This window comes from Cyprinus carpio, chromosome B6, assembly GCF_018340385.1.
Source record: "Cyprinus carpio isolate SPL01 chromosome B6, ASM1834038v1, whole genome shotgun sequence".
Lineage (NCBI taxonomy): Eukaryota > Metazoa > Chordata > Actinopteri > Cypriniformes > Cyprinidae > Cyprinus > Cyprinus carpio.
In genome coordinates this window covers 24,864,487-24,883,284 of record NC_056602.1, presented here as the reverse complement: position 1 = coordinate 24,883,284, position 18,798 = coordinate 24,864,487, and the positions used below count along the sequence as shown (strand labels likewise).

General features: G+C 35.5%; 1 protein-coding gene across 2 annotated transcripts; it reads left to right on the top strand.

Annotated features, from left to right (window-relative positions):
• The first annotated feature begins 1,559 nt into the window (after positions 1-1,559).
• Positions 1,560-16,158, top strand: LOC109091534 (leucine-rich repeats and immunoglobulin-like domains protein 2). Of its 2 annotated transcripts, none has more exons than XM_042726445.1 (18): positions 1,560-2,180; positions 2,885-2,959; positions 3,046-3,180; positions 3,418-3,558; positions 3,752-3,895; positions 4,372-4,515; positions 4,686-4,829; positions 6,094-6,174; positions 6,262-6,333; positions 7,098-7,166; positions 7,342-7,505; positions 7,679-7,990; positions 9,437-9,718; positions 9,806-10,249; positions 11,122-11,274; positions 11,386-11,526; positions 11,690-11,965; positions 14,072-16,158. In XM_042726445.1, exons 1-18 carry the CDS (start codon positions 2,005-2,007, stop codon positions 14,251-14,253), a joined length of 3,135 nt encoding a protein of 1,044 aa, XP_042582379.1. In that variant the 5' UTR covers positions 1,560-2,004; the 3' UTR covers positions 14,254-16,158. The 2 variants fall into 2 exon arrangements, with proteins under 2 accessions (XP_042582379.1, XP_018960850.2); XM_019105305.2 differs by having other exon boundaries at positions 14,063-16,158.
• The last annotated feature ends 2,640 nt before the right edge of the window (positions 16,159-18,798 follow it).

Genomic DNA, 18,798 nt, shown 5'->3' with positions numbered 1-18,798 from the left:
TTTACGGGTTAGGAACGACATAGGGGTAACTGAATAATGACAACATTTTCATTTTGGGGTGGAGTATCCCTTTAAGAGGCCTCATCTTTTGATTTTCTTTACTTCAGAAATAATTGTTTAAATAATATTTTGTTTTACACACACACACACACACACACACACACACACACACACACACACACAAGCACACACAGAGTGACACCAGCGCACACACACACACACACACACACACACACACACACACACACACACACACACACAAACTCTTTTATTATGTGCTATCGACACATGCATCAATAACCAAACAACTATGATTAACCTGCCTGGGCAATTCTGGTATGACAAGCTTACCTGCAGGCTTCATTTCTGTAAGCACTGATGTTTGAAAATGTGTAGATGTGTCTGTTCATGTCAAAGCAGACACTTTTTTTTTTTTGTTGTTACACTATGGAACCCAATTTAAAGCATGCTTCAGCTAAAAGTTTCTTTTATCATTTTTTTTCATGTACATTTGATTATTTTTTAAATACAGTTAATAGTTGCTATCATATATTGACCACAGCCATTACAATAAATGCAATATAGCCTAATGTGTTACACAATATAATGCAATAGCTGTAATAACCTAAATATAATATGAAGATCATAATTAAAATAAATGTATATGTCATATAGATCTTAGATCTTTTTGTTGTTATATAATTTGGCGCAATATATTACTGGTGTTAACATGCTGTCCTAGTTTAAAAATATCTCATCTCAGTATAGTGTCTAATTTATACTTTGAGTTACATTAAGAGTGTAATCAGAGAACTGGCCCTTAGCACATACATATGAGTTAGATCATTTCAGTCTTACCCATCAATAATAACGGTCTTTCACATAACTTCACATTTGAAACAATGTTGCTGTAGGAACCACTCTTAGAAAGCAAATAATCACATGCATTGTTTATTTATTTTTTTTTTTGGGGAAAATTTTTATTGTTTGTTTTTTTTTTTTTTGTGGATAATTATTGTTAATGTGGATGGGTTGGTTGATGGTTGTTAATGTAATTTGATTTATTAATTTTATTTTTTATTTATTTGAAAAAAAACCCTAACTCTTCATTTAGATATTTATTTAATTAAATATATGTTTTATTTTTATTTTTTTTTTTGTGAGTGGTAGGTTTTGTTTGCTTTTAATAAATGTGTTATGGGGTTAAAGTTTTGGGGACAAGCCCATAGTAATAATGAATTTATGAATTAATGAATGGAAGCATTTATATAGCGCTTTATTGATTATTGCTTTACACACAAGCGCTTTACAATCATATGGGGGTCTCTACTCAAGCACCACCTAGTAATAATAATAATACAAATCTAGCAACTTCATAATTAAAAAGTTAATTAAAATTAAAGACATGCAATAAAATTGAAAAGCTGTTGTAATATACGCTTTAAATGATACATTTCAGAAAACATTTATAACTTAGTAGCTACAGCAAACCTGGAGAAACAGTGAAAAAAAGTAAAGTTTGACGGATTAGTCGACTGGCCAATGACGCGAGGCCTCCAGCAGCACGTGACAGAGGGGAGCATCACGTGTCAACGGAAGAAGGTGCTTTTGTTTTTCCTTGGGAAAAAAGTCGAGGAACAATGTTTGGAAAGACGATTTTCAGTTATACTTTATTTTCTCTCAGATGCACACAAACAATCTTATATAGGACATGAAATCTTTCGGAACAGCTAAACCCTGTTTCCGCGTCTTGAAGCTTGTTTGACGCTCCGTTTGGGAATTCTCGAAGCTGCAGAGATTGCAAGGCGGAAGAAGGGAATTTCGAAGGGACGAGCTGAGAGAGTCAAGAGATGGCTCCGGATTGATTTTATCAGAGCTTTGCAATGTTTTTCAACTTGATTCGGATTTAAATGAAATCATATTTCTATTCTAAAACACAGATTAGTCTCTGTGTCTCGTTAATGTCATAATTTTGACTGCTCATTTGCGATCAAGAAGCTCAAAATGGCGGAGGGCTGGCCCATCCCCCAGACCCTGTTCCTGCTCATAGTGAGTGTCGCGGGCCTGGACGCTTGCCCTTCTCCCTGTACGTGTTCTGGTGGTCCAGCGCAGTTGCTTGATTGCAATAGGAAACGACTGACTGCTGCAGCTCTGGAAGCTCCTGTCTGGATCACCCATGCGTGAGTACTAGAGGAGATGTTGTTTACAAGCTCTGCTGATCAGCCTCCAGCACATGTGCACAATACTAACCAACGCAACTGACAGCTGATTAGTTCACATTTGTTTGTTTGGTGCAATTTTAGTGATATTTAGTTATATTGTTTATCAAATCTTGCGTTATGGTATTAGAAGTGTCACTGGCTCCTTTGTAGAAATACAAATGCAACTGTTTTTCCTTCAAAATAGCGTAACGTTAATTATTATGGTAACGTTTTCATAATAATAAAACTGACAGTTTAGGTTAAGAAAAAAAAAAGCATCTTACACTGAATGGAGCAAAGGCGAGAATAACCCTGTATAGCCTACTATTTGATACACGAATTACCAACACGATCAAAACTTCCACAAATGTCCACCTTCAGATTTTATTCTTTTTTGGAAAACGCCTGCTAAAATCTTTTTGTGAAATCTGTAAAATCTTTATTTTATAACGTAAATGCAATAATTATTTGGAATGTTTATTATTATTCATTGTTCATTCATTTTTGTCCCCCACAAAGTAAAACTTGCAGAGCTTTGATCATAAAACTAAGCATTTAAATATTAAATATTTAAAAGACACACATGTTATTGAGAGGTTTAGGCAACTGATACGTGCATGCATTTTATGCAAGTAGTCTATTAAATGTTCAATTTGTTAATAATTTGTTGTGTGTGGGTTTAGGTCTCTGAATCAGAATGAACTTACAGCAGTGCCTTTTCTTGGAGATGCCTCATCTAACATCACAGTGCTGTCACTGTAAGTTTCCCTCGATGCTCGTTTTTCTTTAAGTGTATATGAACATGTATGTTGAGATGGTACTATATCTGCTGTTTATTTTTCAGTGTTCATAACCGAATCTCTGAAGTCGTGGCAGAGCAGCTGTTGCCATATTCATCTCTAGAAAGTCTGGACTTGAGTTCTAATTCTATATCTGAGCTTAAGGCCGGATCATTCCCTCCCATGCAGCTGAAGTACCTGTGAGTTTTTGTCAAGAGTTGTGCACTTTCATAAGACTGTGTTAAAATTCCAGGAACTAGCGCTTTCTGAAGAAGTTCTCTTTTTCCCTTGAGTTATCAGTTTGAGACAGCTCAAGTATCTGTTGTTGATTTGAATTTTTTTTTTTGACATTGAATAATGGACGTTTTCTTGGTGTTTCTGATTACTTTTTTTGGGGTTCATGGATATTTGTCTGTTTCCTCTCTCCATCACGGCAGCAACCTGAGCAAAAACAAGATAAGTTCCTTGGAGCCCGGTTGTTTCGGAAACCTCAGCTCCCTTCTGGTTTTAAAGATAAACCAGAACAGACTCTCTCTGCTGCCTGATAAAGTCTTCACCCTCTCTCAGCTCCAAGTCTTGTGCGTATTCATGGCTAATGAAAAGGATGTTATTGCAATGCTCAATTAGATTGTGTCTGACAGGATAACTGCTCGCTAAATGCACCTGATATTATCAGTTTGGGAGTTAATTTCCCTTGTTGTCTTGTCTCTCTCCGATTCTTAGATTTTCTCATTGTAATGTGCACCTCTTTATGATTTTGTCACTTTTCAGAGAGTTGAGGCGCAACAGGATTCGTGTCGTGGAAAGTCTCATTTTCAAAGAACTGAAGGCTCTTAAATCGTTGAAGATGCAGCGCAACGGCATCACAAAGATGATGGATGGAGCTCTCTTTGGTTTGGAAAACATGGAGGAGCTGTGAGTCAATGCTTTCAGGGTTTCACTAGATCATTTAAGATGTTTAAATAAAAAATATAAGTGGGTAAAAATTGCTATTTTCAAAAAAAATAAAAATAAATCAAATTTAAAAATGCAATTTTATTTGTAAAGTGGTGGTTCCTTTTGGGGTAGAAAATCGCCCTTTAAGCCATTTTAGGGCTATTCTATACATTTTAAATATGTCAAATTTTGCCAGAAAGGCTGGAAATATATTTATTATTAATTAATAATATTATTTTTGTTTTGTTTGACTGTATCACCCAACTTAAAATGAGACTTGCCTTTTGTAGCTTTTTTTAATAATTTTTTTTATAACTTTATTTGAAACCATAATCTGAACCTGGAGGATTGGTTCTTTTATGTTTACTTAATGTAGCTAATTTTTAATTGAAGTTTCTGTTTCACACGAATCAAAAGAGTGATTTATAGGTGATGTGTGTTCTGTCCTCTGCCAGAGAGTTGGAGTATAATAATCTGACGGAGCTGAATAAGGGCTGGCTGTATGGCCTGCACATGCTCAGGATTCTCCGGGTAAATCAGAACAATATCGGACTCATTCGAGCTGATGCCTGGGAGTTTTGCCATCGCCTGGAAGAGCTGTGAGTGACTTCAGCCTTGACCTTAAAATTTCACCCTATATACAAGACGATGAAATTAGCATGCACATTTCTTTCTAGAAATGCATAATCTGTCTTTTTTTCCATTGAGGTGTTGTATTTGATTGTTGGCTGGCTCTCAGGTAATGCATGTGTGTGTGTTTCGTCTCCAGGGATTTGTCTTTCAATCACTTGAGTCGTCTTGAGGATTGGGTGTTTTCTGGCCTCAGTCTCCTGCAGAGTCTCAACTTGGGTGACAATCAAATCACACACCTGGGAGAAGGAGTGTTCAGCGGCCTGGCTAACGTCCGTACATTGTAAGATAACCCACATTCCTCTTCAGTCTCTCGTTTTATACTGATAGTGTTTGGTACCACTATATAGAAAGCCTTAGGTTTATATATAAAATGCATTAAAGATGAATGCTTATATGCTTATATATTTTTTTTTCAGAACAGTAATTCAGATTTTTAACTTGCCCTTCCCAATATTTTCACTCATCTCACCACAATTTTTATTTTTATTTTTAGCAACATATAAGTGAAAAAATACTTATTTTTATTTATTTATTTATGTGTATGTATGTGTGTATATATATATATATATATATATATATATATATATATATATATATATATATATATATATATATATATATATATATATATAAATAATGTGTGTGTGTGTGTGTGTATATATATATATATATATATATATATATATATGTGTATATATATATATATGTGTATATATATATGTATATATATGTGTATATATATATATGTATTTATATGTATATGTGTATGTGTCTCTGTGTGTGTATGTATATATGTGTATATACATATATATACACATATATATACATATATATATATATATATATATATATATATATATTTTTTTTTTTTTTTTTATTTTTCACAATAAAAATTTAAATATCACGTTTTTAAGTTGATGTAATAGCTGGAAGGATTACAGTTGTAATCTAAATAATAGTTTTAACAGTTTTGCTGGTAAATGATGGTTACTTATTACTTATTATTGATTTTTCTGTAATTTATTTTCTTTTTTTATAATCAAACATTCTTGAATTTGCTCTCAGATAAAGAACAGGTGTGTTTGTGTTTATGAATGATCTTGATGAAAATTGAAGTAGCATTGGGCTCCATCTCTATAAAATAAAATGAGCTCATGATTTCAGACAGATACAGTCTATCCCTGTAGTTTGAGCCTTGTATGAATCCTTCTAGTTTAGTTTTTGCATTTCAGCTTGCCCCACAGAAAAAGAGCACTTTCAAACATGCCCACCTCTCGTAAGCTCCGCCATGTCCCTTTGGCACAGTTGTAAAAGGGATGTCAGCCTTTTACAGCCAGCAGTGCGTGAAAACAGTCTCCCAATACTCCCACATACCAGCCTGTCCTTAAAAAACATTCTCATGAAAAGCATACAGTGGCGCTGAGAAGTACAGTCACCTAAATAAAACAGCTCTGATATTTTAGATTAAAAACAGGAAGCATGTTCTACACAGCAGCAGTTTGAAAATATCCTGATGGGTCTCTTTTGATGTTTGTTTGTTCCAGGGACATCCGTAATAATGAGATCTCCCTCGCCATCGAGGACTTGGTTGGCATGTTTGTGGGTTTGAAGAGGCTGAACTCGCTGTAAGTTTGTTAGTGGATACGAGCTGTTTAATCTGACTCAGAGATGTGAAGTGTGGCTTGATAAAAGTGCATGTGTGTGTTTTCCAGAGTTTTACAGAATAATAAAATCAGGAGCATCACTAAGAGAGCGTTTGAGGGTCTGATGGAGCTGGAGCATTTGTGAGTCTCTTTTATCAGTCCTTGGGATTCTGAGAACATCGTGTCTCATTATTACTGGATGTAGCTTGTTTTGTACTCGAGGGCAGAAACATACTTCCAAATAAATATATAAATAAATACTAAAGGGATTTCTACCTTTAGTATTTATTTATATATTTATTTGGATGTATGTTTCTGCCCTTGAGTACAAAAGAAGCTGGTTGTGAGAGTTTATAATATGAAATGAAACCACTTTCTGAATGATAAAATCACATTTAATATAATAGTCACATCACAAAATTTGAAGTTGTGACGAAACAGAAGCAGCAACAGTTCTCTTTTCCATAATGTTCTGGATGAATTCTTAACAATAATGTCTATAATATTCATATTCAAGTCACAGTTATAAGAAAAACATTTGCAGCTGCAAGATAAAAACACCTTTTTAAACATTTAGGCTGAAACCGTCTTCCATAGTTCCATGCTAAAATCATACTTGGTGACATGAGCATCAAAACTTTGTAAAATACAAAAGAACAGACCACACACAAGTCATCTTTTTAACTTTGACCCTGTAAAACATTCAAGGTTATACATTATAGATTGATAATGTTATGCTGTTATATTGTAAATATTTGTCTAAGTGTAAATATAAAGTGAAGACTATATGAAAACAGTGTAAAATTCAAATGTAATCCAATTAATTTCATTATTCAGCACAACACGTAGAAGCTCCTGTTTTGTATTGTTCCGTTGTAAATAGTCTTTCTGAATTTGTTCTGCAGGGACCTGAGTAAGAATGGCATCATGTCTATTCATCCTGAAGCTTTCACTCATTTAAAACTTAAAACACTGTAAGTAATCATTTACTTTCTACAGACTGTATGTATTTCATATCTATGCATTTTACTTAATATATTTTTTGTTTCATTTTCGTCCGTATTGACTGTTTGTATGTAATAATAGTGTAATACTAATAGTGTAATTCCGGTGTATTCTCAATAATGGCTGTATTGTGGTCCTCCTCAGTGATCTGAACAGCAGCAGTCTTCTGTGTGACTGTCAGCTGCAGTGGTTGGGCCAGTGGTTGATTGACAGTCAGTTCCAGCAATCCTGCACCGCCGTCTGTGCTCATCCCGCCTTCCTGGCAGGATCAAGTGTGCTCGTTATTAAACCAGAGGAGTTTGTCTGCAGTGAGTGACCTGACCGTTACCTCGCCTTTTTACAGCCCTGTAACAAAATATCCATGGCGACCTTTTCTGTTTTGTTTCTTGTGCTATTAAAAAACAATTTTATGAAACTTTTTAAGTCTAAAAAATATTAGCTCTTTCTTGCATTAAGATCTTTTTTTGTCTCTCACTCGCAGATGACTTCCCTAAACCCCAGATCAGTGCTTATCCCAGGACCGCTGTGGCCTTGCGCGGGACCAACATCACTCTGAACTGCTCTGCGTTCAGCAGCAGCGACTCTCCCATGAGCACCGCTTGGCGGAAAGATGGAGAGGTGCTGTATGAAGCCCAGGTGCAGAACTACGCTCGGTACCAGGATCACCGCCTCCTCTACACCACCGTTCTCCACCTGCTCAATGTTAATTTCACAGATGAGGGCCAGTACCAGTGTGTGGTCTCCAACCATTTTGGGTCCAACTACTCCACTCTGGCCAAGCTCACTGTTAATGGTTAGTGCCTCATCAAAATTGATTGTTATATTTTATTACATGTTGTTAAGCTTGAAGCCTTATTTTTTCTTCTGGTAAATTGATGTGAAATTGATGATATTTTGATAGAAAACCATTGCGGTTATATTTGATTCATCCTTTTTTCTGTATGAATTGGAAGTCCAATTTAATGAGCACTCACTAATAGCTAAGGTAGCATATTATTAATAGTTTGTATTTTTAGTTGTGCATTCAAGTCTTCATAACCAGAAGTGATCTTTTGCTAACCTCTGTGTACAGCTCTATTTCCCAACATTGTGCGATTTATTTTTATATTTTGGAGCTAGTCACAGAATTCAAAGTGTTTAGTGGTGTCAGATTATTCATTTAAAGTGTTGATTATGTGATAATCTGCAGGACTTTTCTATTGGCGTATTGCTAAAGCGCTATGATCCCTTTAATGTTTTGATAAGCAGTTTGGTATTTGTTTTTTCCCTCTCCTTATTTACCCTCATTTCTTATCCTGAGTTCTGTCAGTTTCATTTTCCATATCTGTTGAACAAACATAGCAGCCCTCTGGGATGCCGACCTTAGCAATGTAATTATTCTGTTTATATCAGTTCATGATACTGATGGAAGAGCGGATTTGTAACCTAATTATAGAATATGACAATAACAAAAACATGATTCACAAAGCAAACACTTTAAATGCAAATGGTGCTGTTTTGGGTTTGATTGGCCATTGGGTTGCTTGTTTTTGTACTAGCTATTTAAACAGAAAATGAATTCTGTTGTCATATTTTATTAGTAGAAAATGGTGATAATATTACTATTATATAACATTTGCATTGTTTGCTTTTGTTTAGGCATTTTCTTACATTTCCTTACATAAAATTATTTTAAGGGTTTAATAAATATTGTAGAAGGTAGAATGAGAAAAAGAATAATATACTTATTTTTTTATTTAATTATTTTAATAATATTGTAATTTGTTTTTAAATTTTTTTTTGTTTTTTTTGTTAATGGTTTTTATTTTATTTTTTACATTTTATGTTTTTGTTCCAATTATTTAAATATTATATTGAATTTTTTTTTTTTTTTTTTTTTTTTTTTAAATCCTGACCACTTCACAAATGGATAATAAATAATAATATCCACAGTAACTAATTTATTTTCATATTTGAATGGCAAAATTTGATTGGATAAAGTAGAAGTAGAAAATTATAAATCATAAATGTTATGTGTATTTTATTTATTTAGGCAGTTCCTTTATGCAATGTAGTAGTGGTATATAATTCCCAATTGAGGAATTACTATTGTATATGAAAGAAATCAATGTAATAACTTCTTTTTTTGGTAACACTTGTTATTGTAGTCCAGTTTTAAAAGAGTGGTCTATATATTTCAGGACTTTCTGGAATTACTTGAGGAAATCAGTGAAAATAACTCTTTAATGGCTTTTCCCAGAGCTCCCAACCTTCCTGAAGACGCCTATGGACTTGAGCATCCGCACCGGTACGGTCGCTAGATTGGAGTGCGCTGCGGAGGGACACCCGACACCGCAGATCGCCTGGCAGAAAGACGGCGGTATCAATTTCCCTGCGGCCCGTGAAAGAAGGATGCATGTCATGCCAGATGATGACACTTTTTTCATTGCTAATGTGAAGACAGAGGATATGGGCGTCTATAGCTGTACAGCCAAAAACGAGGCGGGCAGCCTGTCAGCTAATGCTACTCTTACTGTGCTAGGTATAGTTTTTTTTTTTTACTAAAAGTCCAAAATTTTCTTTTGAATGATTTACATTTAATATAAAACATCTCTGGTCTTTTTGACAGAAACCCCGTCCTTCCAGCGCCCTCTAGAGGACCGTAACGTTGCCCGAGGTGAGACTGCTGTCCTCCAGTGCATAGCTCGTGGTAGCCCCACCCCCCGTCTCAACTGGACCAAAGACGATGCCCCGCTGGTGTTGACGGAACGTCACTTCTTCGCCGCAGCCAATCAGCTTCTCATAATCGTAGATACCAGCCCTGCTGATGCAGGGAAATACACGTGCATCATGTCCAATACGCTCGGCACAGAGCGCGGTCATATCTACGTCAGCGTCTCACCCTCGGCCAACTGTGACCCGGTGACCAGCATATACAGTCAGGACGGATGGACAACAGTTGGTATTGTAGTGATGGTGGTCGTCTGCTGCGTTGTCGGCACCTCACTTGTGTGGGTCATTGTCATTTATCACATGAGGAGAAAGAGTGAAGACTACAGCATAACAAATACAGGTCAGTGCCCAATTTTGCATGTAGCAGGATCAGTATCTATAAATAGAATAAACTTATAAAATGATGATTATGATTATATAATGTCTGGTTAATAGACAAAATTAATAGATAATTATTTAATTGAGTATAATGTTTTGTATTAGAGCTATTGTGATTATGAAACTGATGATGATATACTTTTTTCTCGCAAAATTCCCTTTTTTGAGTGCAATATGTGATTGGATTATTAATCACATTTGGGATATTATGCTTTTAAAGCTAAATTAATGCAACAGTATTTAACATTTAACAATCTAGTGCAATTATTTACATTTTAACGTAATATAAGAAATTGTGTACTTTTTCATAATTTGGTGTTTAATAAAATAGAAGAGTAAAATAATAAAAATACTGTCTTTATAAAATATAATATCATTTATTTTAAATGTATTATATTTTTCTAATGAAATATTATGTAAATAAATAAATAAATGTTTGCTAGGTAAAAAATAATAAATATTGTAATATTTAAAATATTCTCCTTTTTGGTCCACTTTAATTATAATAAATCTTAAGTGGTCTTCTAACTCAGTGTTTTAATATAATATTATAGTAAAAAAAGGTTTATTATCCATAATAATCATATTTTTCTATCAAAATGTAATTTTTGTTAAGCCAGTAATTGATTTTAAACTACACAGTGATTGCGGTTATTTCAAATAATCACAATCAGGATATTATGTAATAAATGCAACAGCCCTACCTATTACTTAAACTAGCCATTTTAACAGTTTGAGCATGGACCAAAAATGGAATAATTTGAAATCATACAAATTTATGCAGACAAATGACATGAATTTTAATGTGTAAATCTCTCTGTTGATGTATTCCAGATGAGATGAACCTTCCAGCGGACATTCCCAGTTACCTCTCGTCTCAGGGTACGCTGTCCGAGCCTCAGGAGGGCTACAGTAACTCAGAGAATGGAAGCCACCAGCAGCTTATGCCGTCTCATGCTAATGGTTACGTCCACAAAGGCACTGACGGTAATGTCACCCTGTGTTCCTCTAGCGAGAGCGTTTATTTCTTTAGAAACTTGTATTGTTTCTTCATATGATGGATGTATAATACTATCATGTTGTGATGTGTTTTAACAGGAGTATGTTACGGTGAAGTGAGCAGTGATGTTGATCCAGATGCTAATGGAATGCTGGGTAGTCGTGTGGGCTCTTTCTTTGCTGGACGTAGCAGCTTCCACCGGAGTGAACCCAGAGAGGGACAGGCAAATATCCCTAATGGTAACATTAATTTTAAATTGATCCCAAAAATACATATAATTTGATTTGCTTAAAAATTTACATTCTGTCACTTACTCACCCACATGTGATCGCAAAGTGTGCTGTTTTTCTCACCAGCTGATCTCATTAATCAACTAATGGGTTGATTTTTGTTTGTTTTTAGGTGGACCAGTCCCTCTGGTCATCTGCTCAGACTGCTACGACAACGCTAACATCTACTCGCGCACGCGTGAGTACTGTCCATACGCCTACCTGACAGAGGACGACCCACTTGTGTCTCAGATCTCTCGGGATGGACACCAGAGCGGTCATCAAGAGCGGGATCAGCACACCGAGCACGCAGAGACAGCACTGCAGAGTTTTATAAGTCAGCAGAACGCCTCTGTGTTCCTCACCAACCACGAACCACGACTACCAGCGTCACAACACTACAGCACTGGTGAGATGAACACCATACAAACATACACCAACAACATATTCTAATGCACCTGGTTTCAGTCTGATTTCCTGTTATTATCCTTTTTACCATTGCTTTGTTAGTAAACTGAGTGCTCTGCCCACCTCGGCAGCGTGTTAAGGAAAGTTCAAATTAGGATACTTTGCCAAAAAAATATATTTTTTTGGGGTGCAAATCTAGTGTCATTTGTACACAAGGTAATTCCAGAATGCAGTGTGACAAGCTAAATAAAAAAAATGGCATTCAAAATGGTAGAAAGTTTGAATAAAATTTTAATAATTCATATTTGAATGTGTATATTTGCATAATATTGTATACTTCATATTAGTGTTGTCAAAAGACACGGTACTTCGGTACCAAGTCGGTACTAAAACAACAAAAATGTTACGGTACCAGTTTTTTTTTTTAAGTACCGGTGGTACAGTACCCGATCAACCGGGTTCTTGGTGCGCACCCAGATCAAATGAAGTGTTTTTTTTTTTAAGTAAATGTTGTGGTGTAAGTTTTCAACCGGGTTCTTGGTGCGCACCCAGGATTTTCCAAAAGGCGTTGACCGTCGTTGAATAAACATGAGCACTTGCACGTGTCAAAGTCTAAAACCAGTGGTTTTTATATCACTGAAGAAAACCGACTGTCTTCAGAAAATTCTGGAAATTTTCGTTTAATCTCGCCTGTAATGCCTGAGCACCGGGTTCTTGGTGCGCACCCAGATCAAATGGATTACAGCCGTTACCGGGGAAACCTCTCTCTCTTGCGCCGCTCTGCTGGCAGAGAATGAATTTGCATATGCCGCTGTGGGAAACACCGCTTCGGTTATGAATACTATGAAATATTTTAATTTAAATGTCGGATTGAAATGAACGCTGTTATTAGAGTAGTTAATCGTAAGCATAAGCGCGGCTAACGCTAATATAATGAGCATAAGAATTAAGTTTCTTTATTAACTATTTAATGCTCCTATAACTTTTATTAGGGTAAAAAAAACTGGATGATATGATGATATTTACTATTTTTACACACCAGAGGCTTTTTAATGAATTGTGAATCTAAAATATACGTGTAGACAATGTACAAATTAACATTGTTTGTGTCATATCAGTCAGAAAAGGAGTTATTTCTTTTTTAGCCAACTTAGTTGTTATTCTTGGCTTTAAAATTCAAAATCCCTTTAAAATTAAATATGTACACAGTTTGGATTAAATGAAAGTATAAATAAAAATTTTAATTAGCATGTTTTTGTGTTTTGCTTTGGTACCAAAATTGGTACGGAGAACCGTGGATTTTCATTGGTATTGGTACCGAATACTGAAATTTTGGTACCGTGACAACACTACTTCATATATACAAATATGAATTATGCCTAATATATTTAGATTTTAAATTGACAAGTTTGGGGTTTTTAAAGTCCCTTATGCTCACCAAGTCTGTGTTTATTTGATCAAAATGACAGTAAAAACGGTAATATTGTAAAATATTATTACAATTTGAAACAGCTGTTTTCTGTGTCAGTATATTTTAAAATATAATTTACTACTACGATGGCAAAACTGAATTTTCAGCAGTTATCACTCCAGTCCTCAGTGTCACATGATCCTTATTTTTATTTTTTTAGGATTCTTTCAATAGAAATTTCATAAGAACATAAATTTTTAAAATAGGATTTTTTTTATAGCTATGTAAAAAGTTTTAATGCAACTTTTTAAAAAATAAATTTAGTAGTTAAGTAATAATTTATTTTATTTTACTTTTTAAATCATACTGACCATAACAATTTGAATGATATTGTACGTTTCTAGTTTATTAGTTCTTTATACAGTTATTTATGAAAACACCAATCCAGTCTTCACAAATGATTAGAAAAGTTGCAGGTAAATGAGTCGCAGGAAAAAAAAAAAGTTAGAGGAAATTCATTGATCAGAAAATATGGGAACCCTGTAGAATCTATTGTGAGTGTATTTAAACATCATAATGAGCACTAGTTGTGTGGCATACATGAGTGACTATAAACATGTTTGCTGTCCATGAAGAGCAGTAGATTTTTGCTATCTTTGCTTACAATCTCTGTTTTTCTTGTCTCAGATGTCCCAGGCAGGTCATTTTGGGATGGTGAAGAAACCCACTCTTCCATCCTCGCCCAGGGCTCAGTGACTGTACACAAGCCCCCGATAGGTCTGTCCGCTGGGGGGGACGGCCGAGAGGAGAGGAGGGGGGCACTGGAGGAAGACTCATACAGGACTAACCCACAGGAAAGCACCTCAGCGCCCACATAAACCCAGCTAGTCCGTCTTCCCCCAGTCCTCTTGTCCCCAAACATCACCACCTTGTCCTTCAGTCGCCTCCCAGTGCCCTCAGCCCACTACCTCCTTTGAGAAGCCTCATTCTCTGCCAAATGAAATGCCTCTCTCTTCAATGTTTACACTGCCTCTACTGTCCTTCACCGCTATGTTCCGTTGTAACCCACTGGGATGTGTGTGTTTTGCCGAAAAGTCTTTCAGACAGGAGACAGAATCCCTGCTTTCACCATTCCTCAGCTAACCGGTCTGGTCTGAGCCCTGAATGTACCATTTCCAAGAGCTCCACTAGTCCTACTGCAGCCTGTGACGTACAAATGATGCCATATTTGTTTTTCCCGCCTACTTAAGAGCCTTGAGCCTTTTTGCAATGCCAAAGCTTGACCCAGACTCCCGTATAACTTGCTTTTGCTCTGGTACAGCACCTGTACGAATCTTGACTGTGAAGATTGGACTGTCAAAAGAGGGCAGTGATGTTCTCTGCGTGACGTCAGAGGGCCAATTACCTGTATTGCATTTCTCATTCCTGTAGGCAAACGGTACTGACTTATGACCAATAATGTGTTAACAGAGTTGACGGCTCTGTTGTTTCCACTGTTATTGTATGTCAGAGTTACTGTCATGTCATTAATAATATTATTTTGTGTGGTGCTTCACACAGGCCTAAACATATTTCTTAATTTCTCTCTCTGTTTTTTTTAAGGCACTATAACAGACAGTAAGAAAACCCTATATGTTGCACCTTTGATAATCTTCCCAGGACAGCCTTATACGAATCATAATATGCTAATTTTTCTTTACTTACTCTCCATATTAAGCTTTCGTTTTTTTTTATTTTGTGACGATTTCCATTTTAATTGGTTTCACTCATTTGCATTCTTGCAAGTGCATATCTAGTTGAATTGCAGTCTGTGATTGATCGGCATGACTGAGCACCATTGGTGTGCATTTGGGGCGGGGCTGCATTCTAACTGACCAATAGGAGCTTTTGAGAGAATTTCTTGCAATTCCATTTGGTGCCCTGCTAGTGTAGAAATCACACAATTCACCTTTAAAATGTGTATATGCTGCATTTGAAATCTGTTATTACTGCTGGATCAAACTGGTTTCGTCGAGTTATTTGCCTTTTCTTGTTGTGAACCTCAAATCATCATCTTAATTTGAGGTTAAAGAACCATTTTGACAGTTAGGCCAAGCCATGCCTAGTCATTTTTATCATTTTGGTTTTAGAAGGACAGCCGGATTTTTTTCATTTCTTGCCTGTAAACATTGTCTTAAGAGGCTGTGTCCAAAACGTGCTTTATACATCACTATGCTATTGAACATTGTTTTATGACTGCACCTTAAGTCTGCTTAGTTTAGAAGTGACCTTTGAGTAATGGACCTTCTTTGCCCACATAACAACTTTTTGAGTATACAAATGCTGGATCTTGCGTTGCAGCAGATATCTATGGTCACTGTCTTCCCGTCCTTTAATGGAAATGCTTTATTTTCAACCAGTTTCCAGCTGTGATAACTACCCCTTGATTTGCATATTGATTTGTTGCATTTTGTACAATCTCTTGCCTTGCAGTTAGCTGTACAATTACACTAATCAGAGACCTTGATGTCAAATGATTTGTCGGACTCCTCGCTGTGTCAGTTTCCCTTGTTGAAAGGAAAGGAGTGTGTGTTTAAAACATCTAGGTTTTTCGAATTACTGTTAATGCTTACTTGGTCTCTCTCAGTTGAGCTTACGGGAGATTAGTGCAAAGCAGTTTAAAACGAATGTAAGTGAATAGCAGTTTTATGTTACCCTGAATTATACAGGACTTTGTTGGTGTGATTTCACTTAAAGATTTACACCAAAGAAAAATCCACATGGATCAAACATTCCTGCCTCCTGCAAACCAAAGTTTTGCTTAAATGCTTTGACAATATTTAAATGCTGCTTTTTAAATGTTTCGTTTATTTTTTTTGTGTATTTTTTTTTGTATGCTGTACCTGTACATTGTGTAAAGCATGTATAAAGAACATCGTTTCAGAAAATTCTGACATTTAGCTGACATTTAAACAATAAAATGAATTCAGATGCATCACGAGTGAAGATGTACCCATGTTATTCAAATAAACTGTTATTAGTGGAACAAACTAAGGGAAGGAGCACTATTGCAAATGCTCAAATTTAGGGTCTTGTTCTAACCCTTTATAATATTTAAGATCCAAATTTCTAAAGTCATCTGCATCAGCAATCATCAACAGGATCAAACCCACTACAAAACTGCTGCATGGCTTTTGCCCCCTGATTGATAGTTTATAATTTTTAGAAAATAAAATATCTTTTAGTATAAATGTAAAATCATCCACCTTCAGGTCGTGATATGGGTCTTTGCTGTGGAATCGAATGATTTTTGTAGGATAAATATAAAAATGCATTTTAATTTGTTAGTAATCTCTCAAGATGATCACTTACTGGACTGAAGTAACTTAGGTTTACTTAAATATCCATCATTTTTGGTATCAAATATAATACAACAGGCTTTGAGGAACATTTGTTGATCTCAGTCATAGTTATGTTGCATTGCATTATGTTTTGCCTCCACAATTAAACCCACAGAGCTTTGAAAATAAATCTAAGCATTTAAAGATCACCTTGTTAATAAATATAATTGAGAGTTATGAAGTGACAGTTGATATTTATATGCATTTTATATATATTTATAAAGATATCATTGATTTACATTACAAGCTATCAGAATTTCATGTTAATTTTTGGCTTCATCTTAATGTAAATAACAAGTTTGCACCAAGTTATGTATTTTTGCTCCATTCTTGAGATTGAAACCCATAGTCTGTATTTGATATTCTATATCATACTACAATATATTAGCCATAAAACACTTATGTATCAAATATGATCCTGAACAAAAACAAACTTTTTCATGGATTTTTTCAAATAGATTTCTAAAGGTTCAATAAACTTCCATTTCTGGACTATTATTTTATACACAGGGTTAATATCAAATATGAAGAGGTTGATTCTGCAGGTTGATCTGCTATTGTTTTTTTTAATATATTTGTTTCATGAAAGAACAAAAGTCTTTTTCATTCTGACATGAGGGTGAGTAAATTCTAACATTTTTCATTTTGAGTGAGCAATTCTTCAGTGTTATTGCTTTGTGGGGGAAAGTGTTGTTATTGTAGGTGCACTGTATTAGCGTTAAGCCACAGCTCAGTTACAGTATTATTGAATTATGCTAATATAGTAAACTGCGGAACTTTTCTGGAAGTTTTCGCTGAGTTGAAAAGGACGCAGACCCATTTGAATCCCTCTAAATACTTGAACTGACAATTTTCATTGCCATCCTCCAAGAGATGTTCTGAGAGAGAAATTATAGTTGTGAGATCAAAGTACATACCTCCGCCTGATGCTAACCCTCTTTACTCAGCTTTATCAATAATTCATTCAAACACTAGACTCGCTTTGGATTATTACACTAGTGGAACGGGGACGTGCTGCGCGCTCTGCACGCACCGTCCTGCAACGCTCAAGAAAAGTCTCTGGCTATTGCCTTCGTTTAGACCATAACTGAGACTAGAATAAGTTTGGAACAACTCCTATTTAATATAGGAGGAAACAGGCCTTACTCGTGTTTAAGTGGTTTTCACAGAAGAAAGTCACATGGATTTAAAACAACATGAGGATGTGTAAATGAAAGAATTTACATTTGGTGAACTGTCCTTTTAAGACCCAAATATGTGTAAACTTTAGAGCAGGTATTATTTTATCTTGTGGAAGACACAGCATCTTTTCCACCGAATAGAAAAAAACAGAAACATCTTGAAGGTTCTGCAAGAGCTATATGTTATTTGAGCATTGTGGGCTGGTCTCCAAATAACTAACACACTGAAATTAGTTTCATGTCTGGTCTTGTTCTTCAGTATAATTAACCATATCTACACACTTCCTGCTGATTTTCTCGTGTCTGATCTTTATACTCAGGGGAAATCCTAGTGTTCTGCGTTTTGAAGTGCACAGCAGTGTTAAGGAATTAAATTGAATCCTTTACAAACTGAAGAAGGCACTGTTCTGATTTGTCTTGACTTGTCTGTAATTAATAAGGGAGATGAGCGCATGAATAGTGTGTCATGTTTGTCTTAAGCAATGGCAGATTGAATGATGAGACTCAAGTTATGTTGCAGTTACAACTACTCACCATAAGGTGGCAGCTTTGAGTCTTACGCGACACTGCAGGACTGTGCTATTAAGATAATTGGCCCTATAATTTGATTACACGATGAAATATTCACTGATTACTTGTGATATCCTCACCTAGACTTAAGCTACTGATTAAATTACATTATAAGATTAATAAGACAGAAAGAATAAAAGGGCAAGCACTGACGTTACATTTATTATTTTATCATATTTGGTAATGGGAGCTTATTCTGAAATGTTTTTAATCCATTACATTTTACATTTGGCAGACGATTTTATCCAAAATGGCTTTTGTCGTATTTAAGGTATACATGTTATCAGTTTCC

Coding starts and splice junctions, on each gene's coding strand:
- LOC109091534 (XM_019105305.2), top strand. CDS start 2,005: ATGGCGGAGGGCTGGCCCATCCCCCAGACCCTGTTCCTGCTCATAGTG. Junction 2,181..2,884: donor CCTGTCTGGATCACCCATGC/GTGAGTACTAGA, acceptor GTGTGGGTTTAG/GTCTCTGAATCAGAATGAAC. Junction 4,830..6,093: donor CTGGCTAACGTCCGTACATT/GTAAGATAACCC, acceptor TGTTTGTTCCAG/GGACATCCGTAATAATGAGA.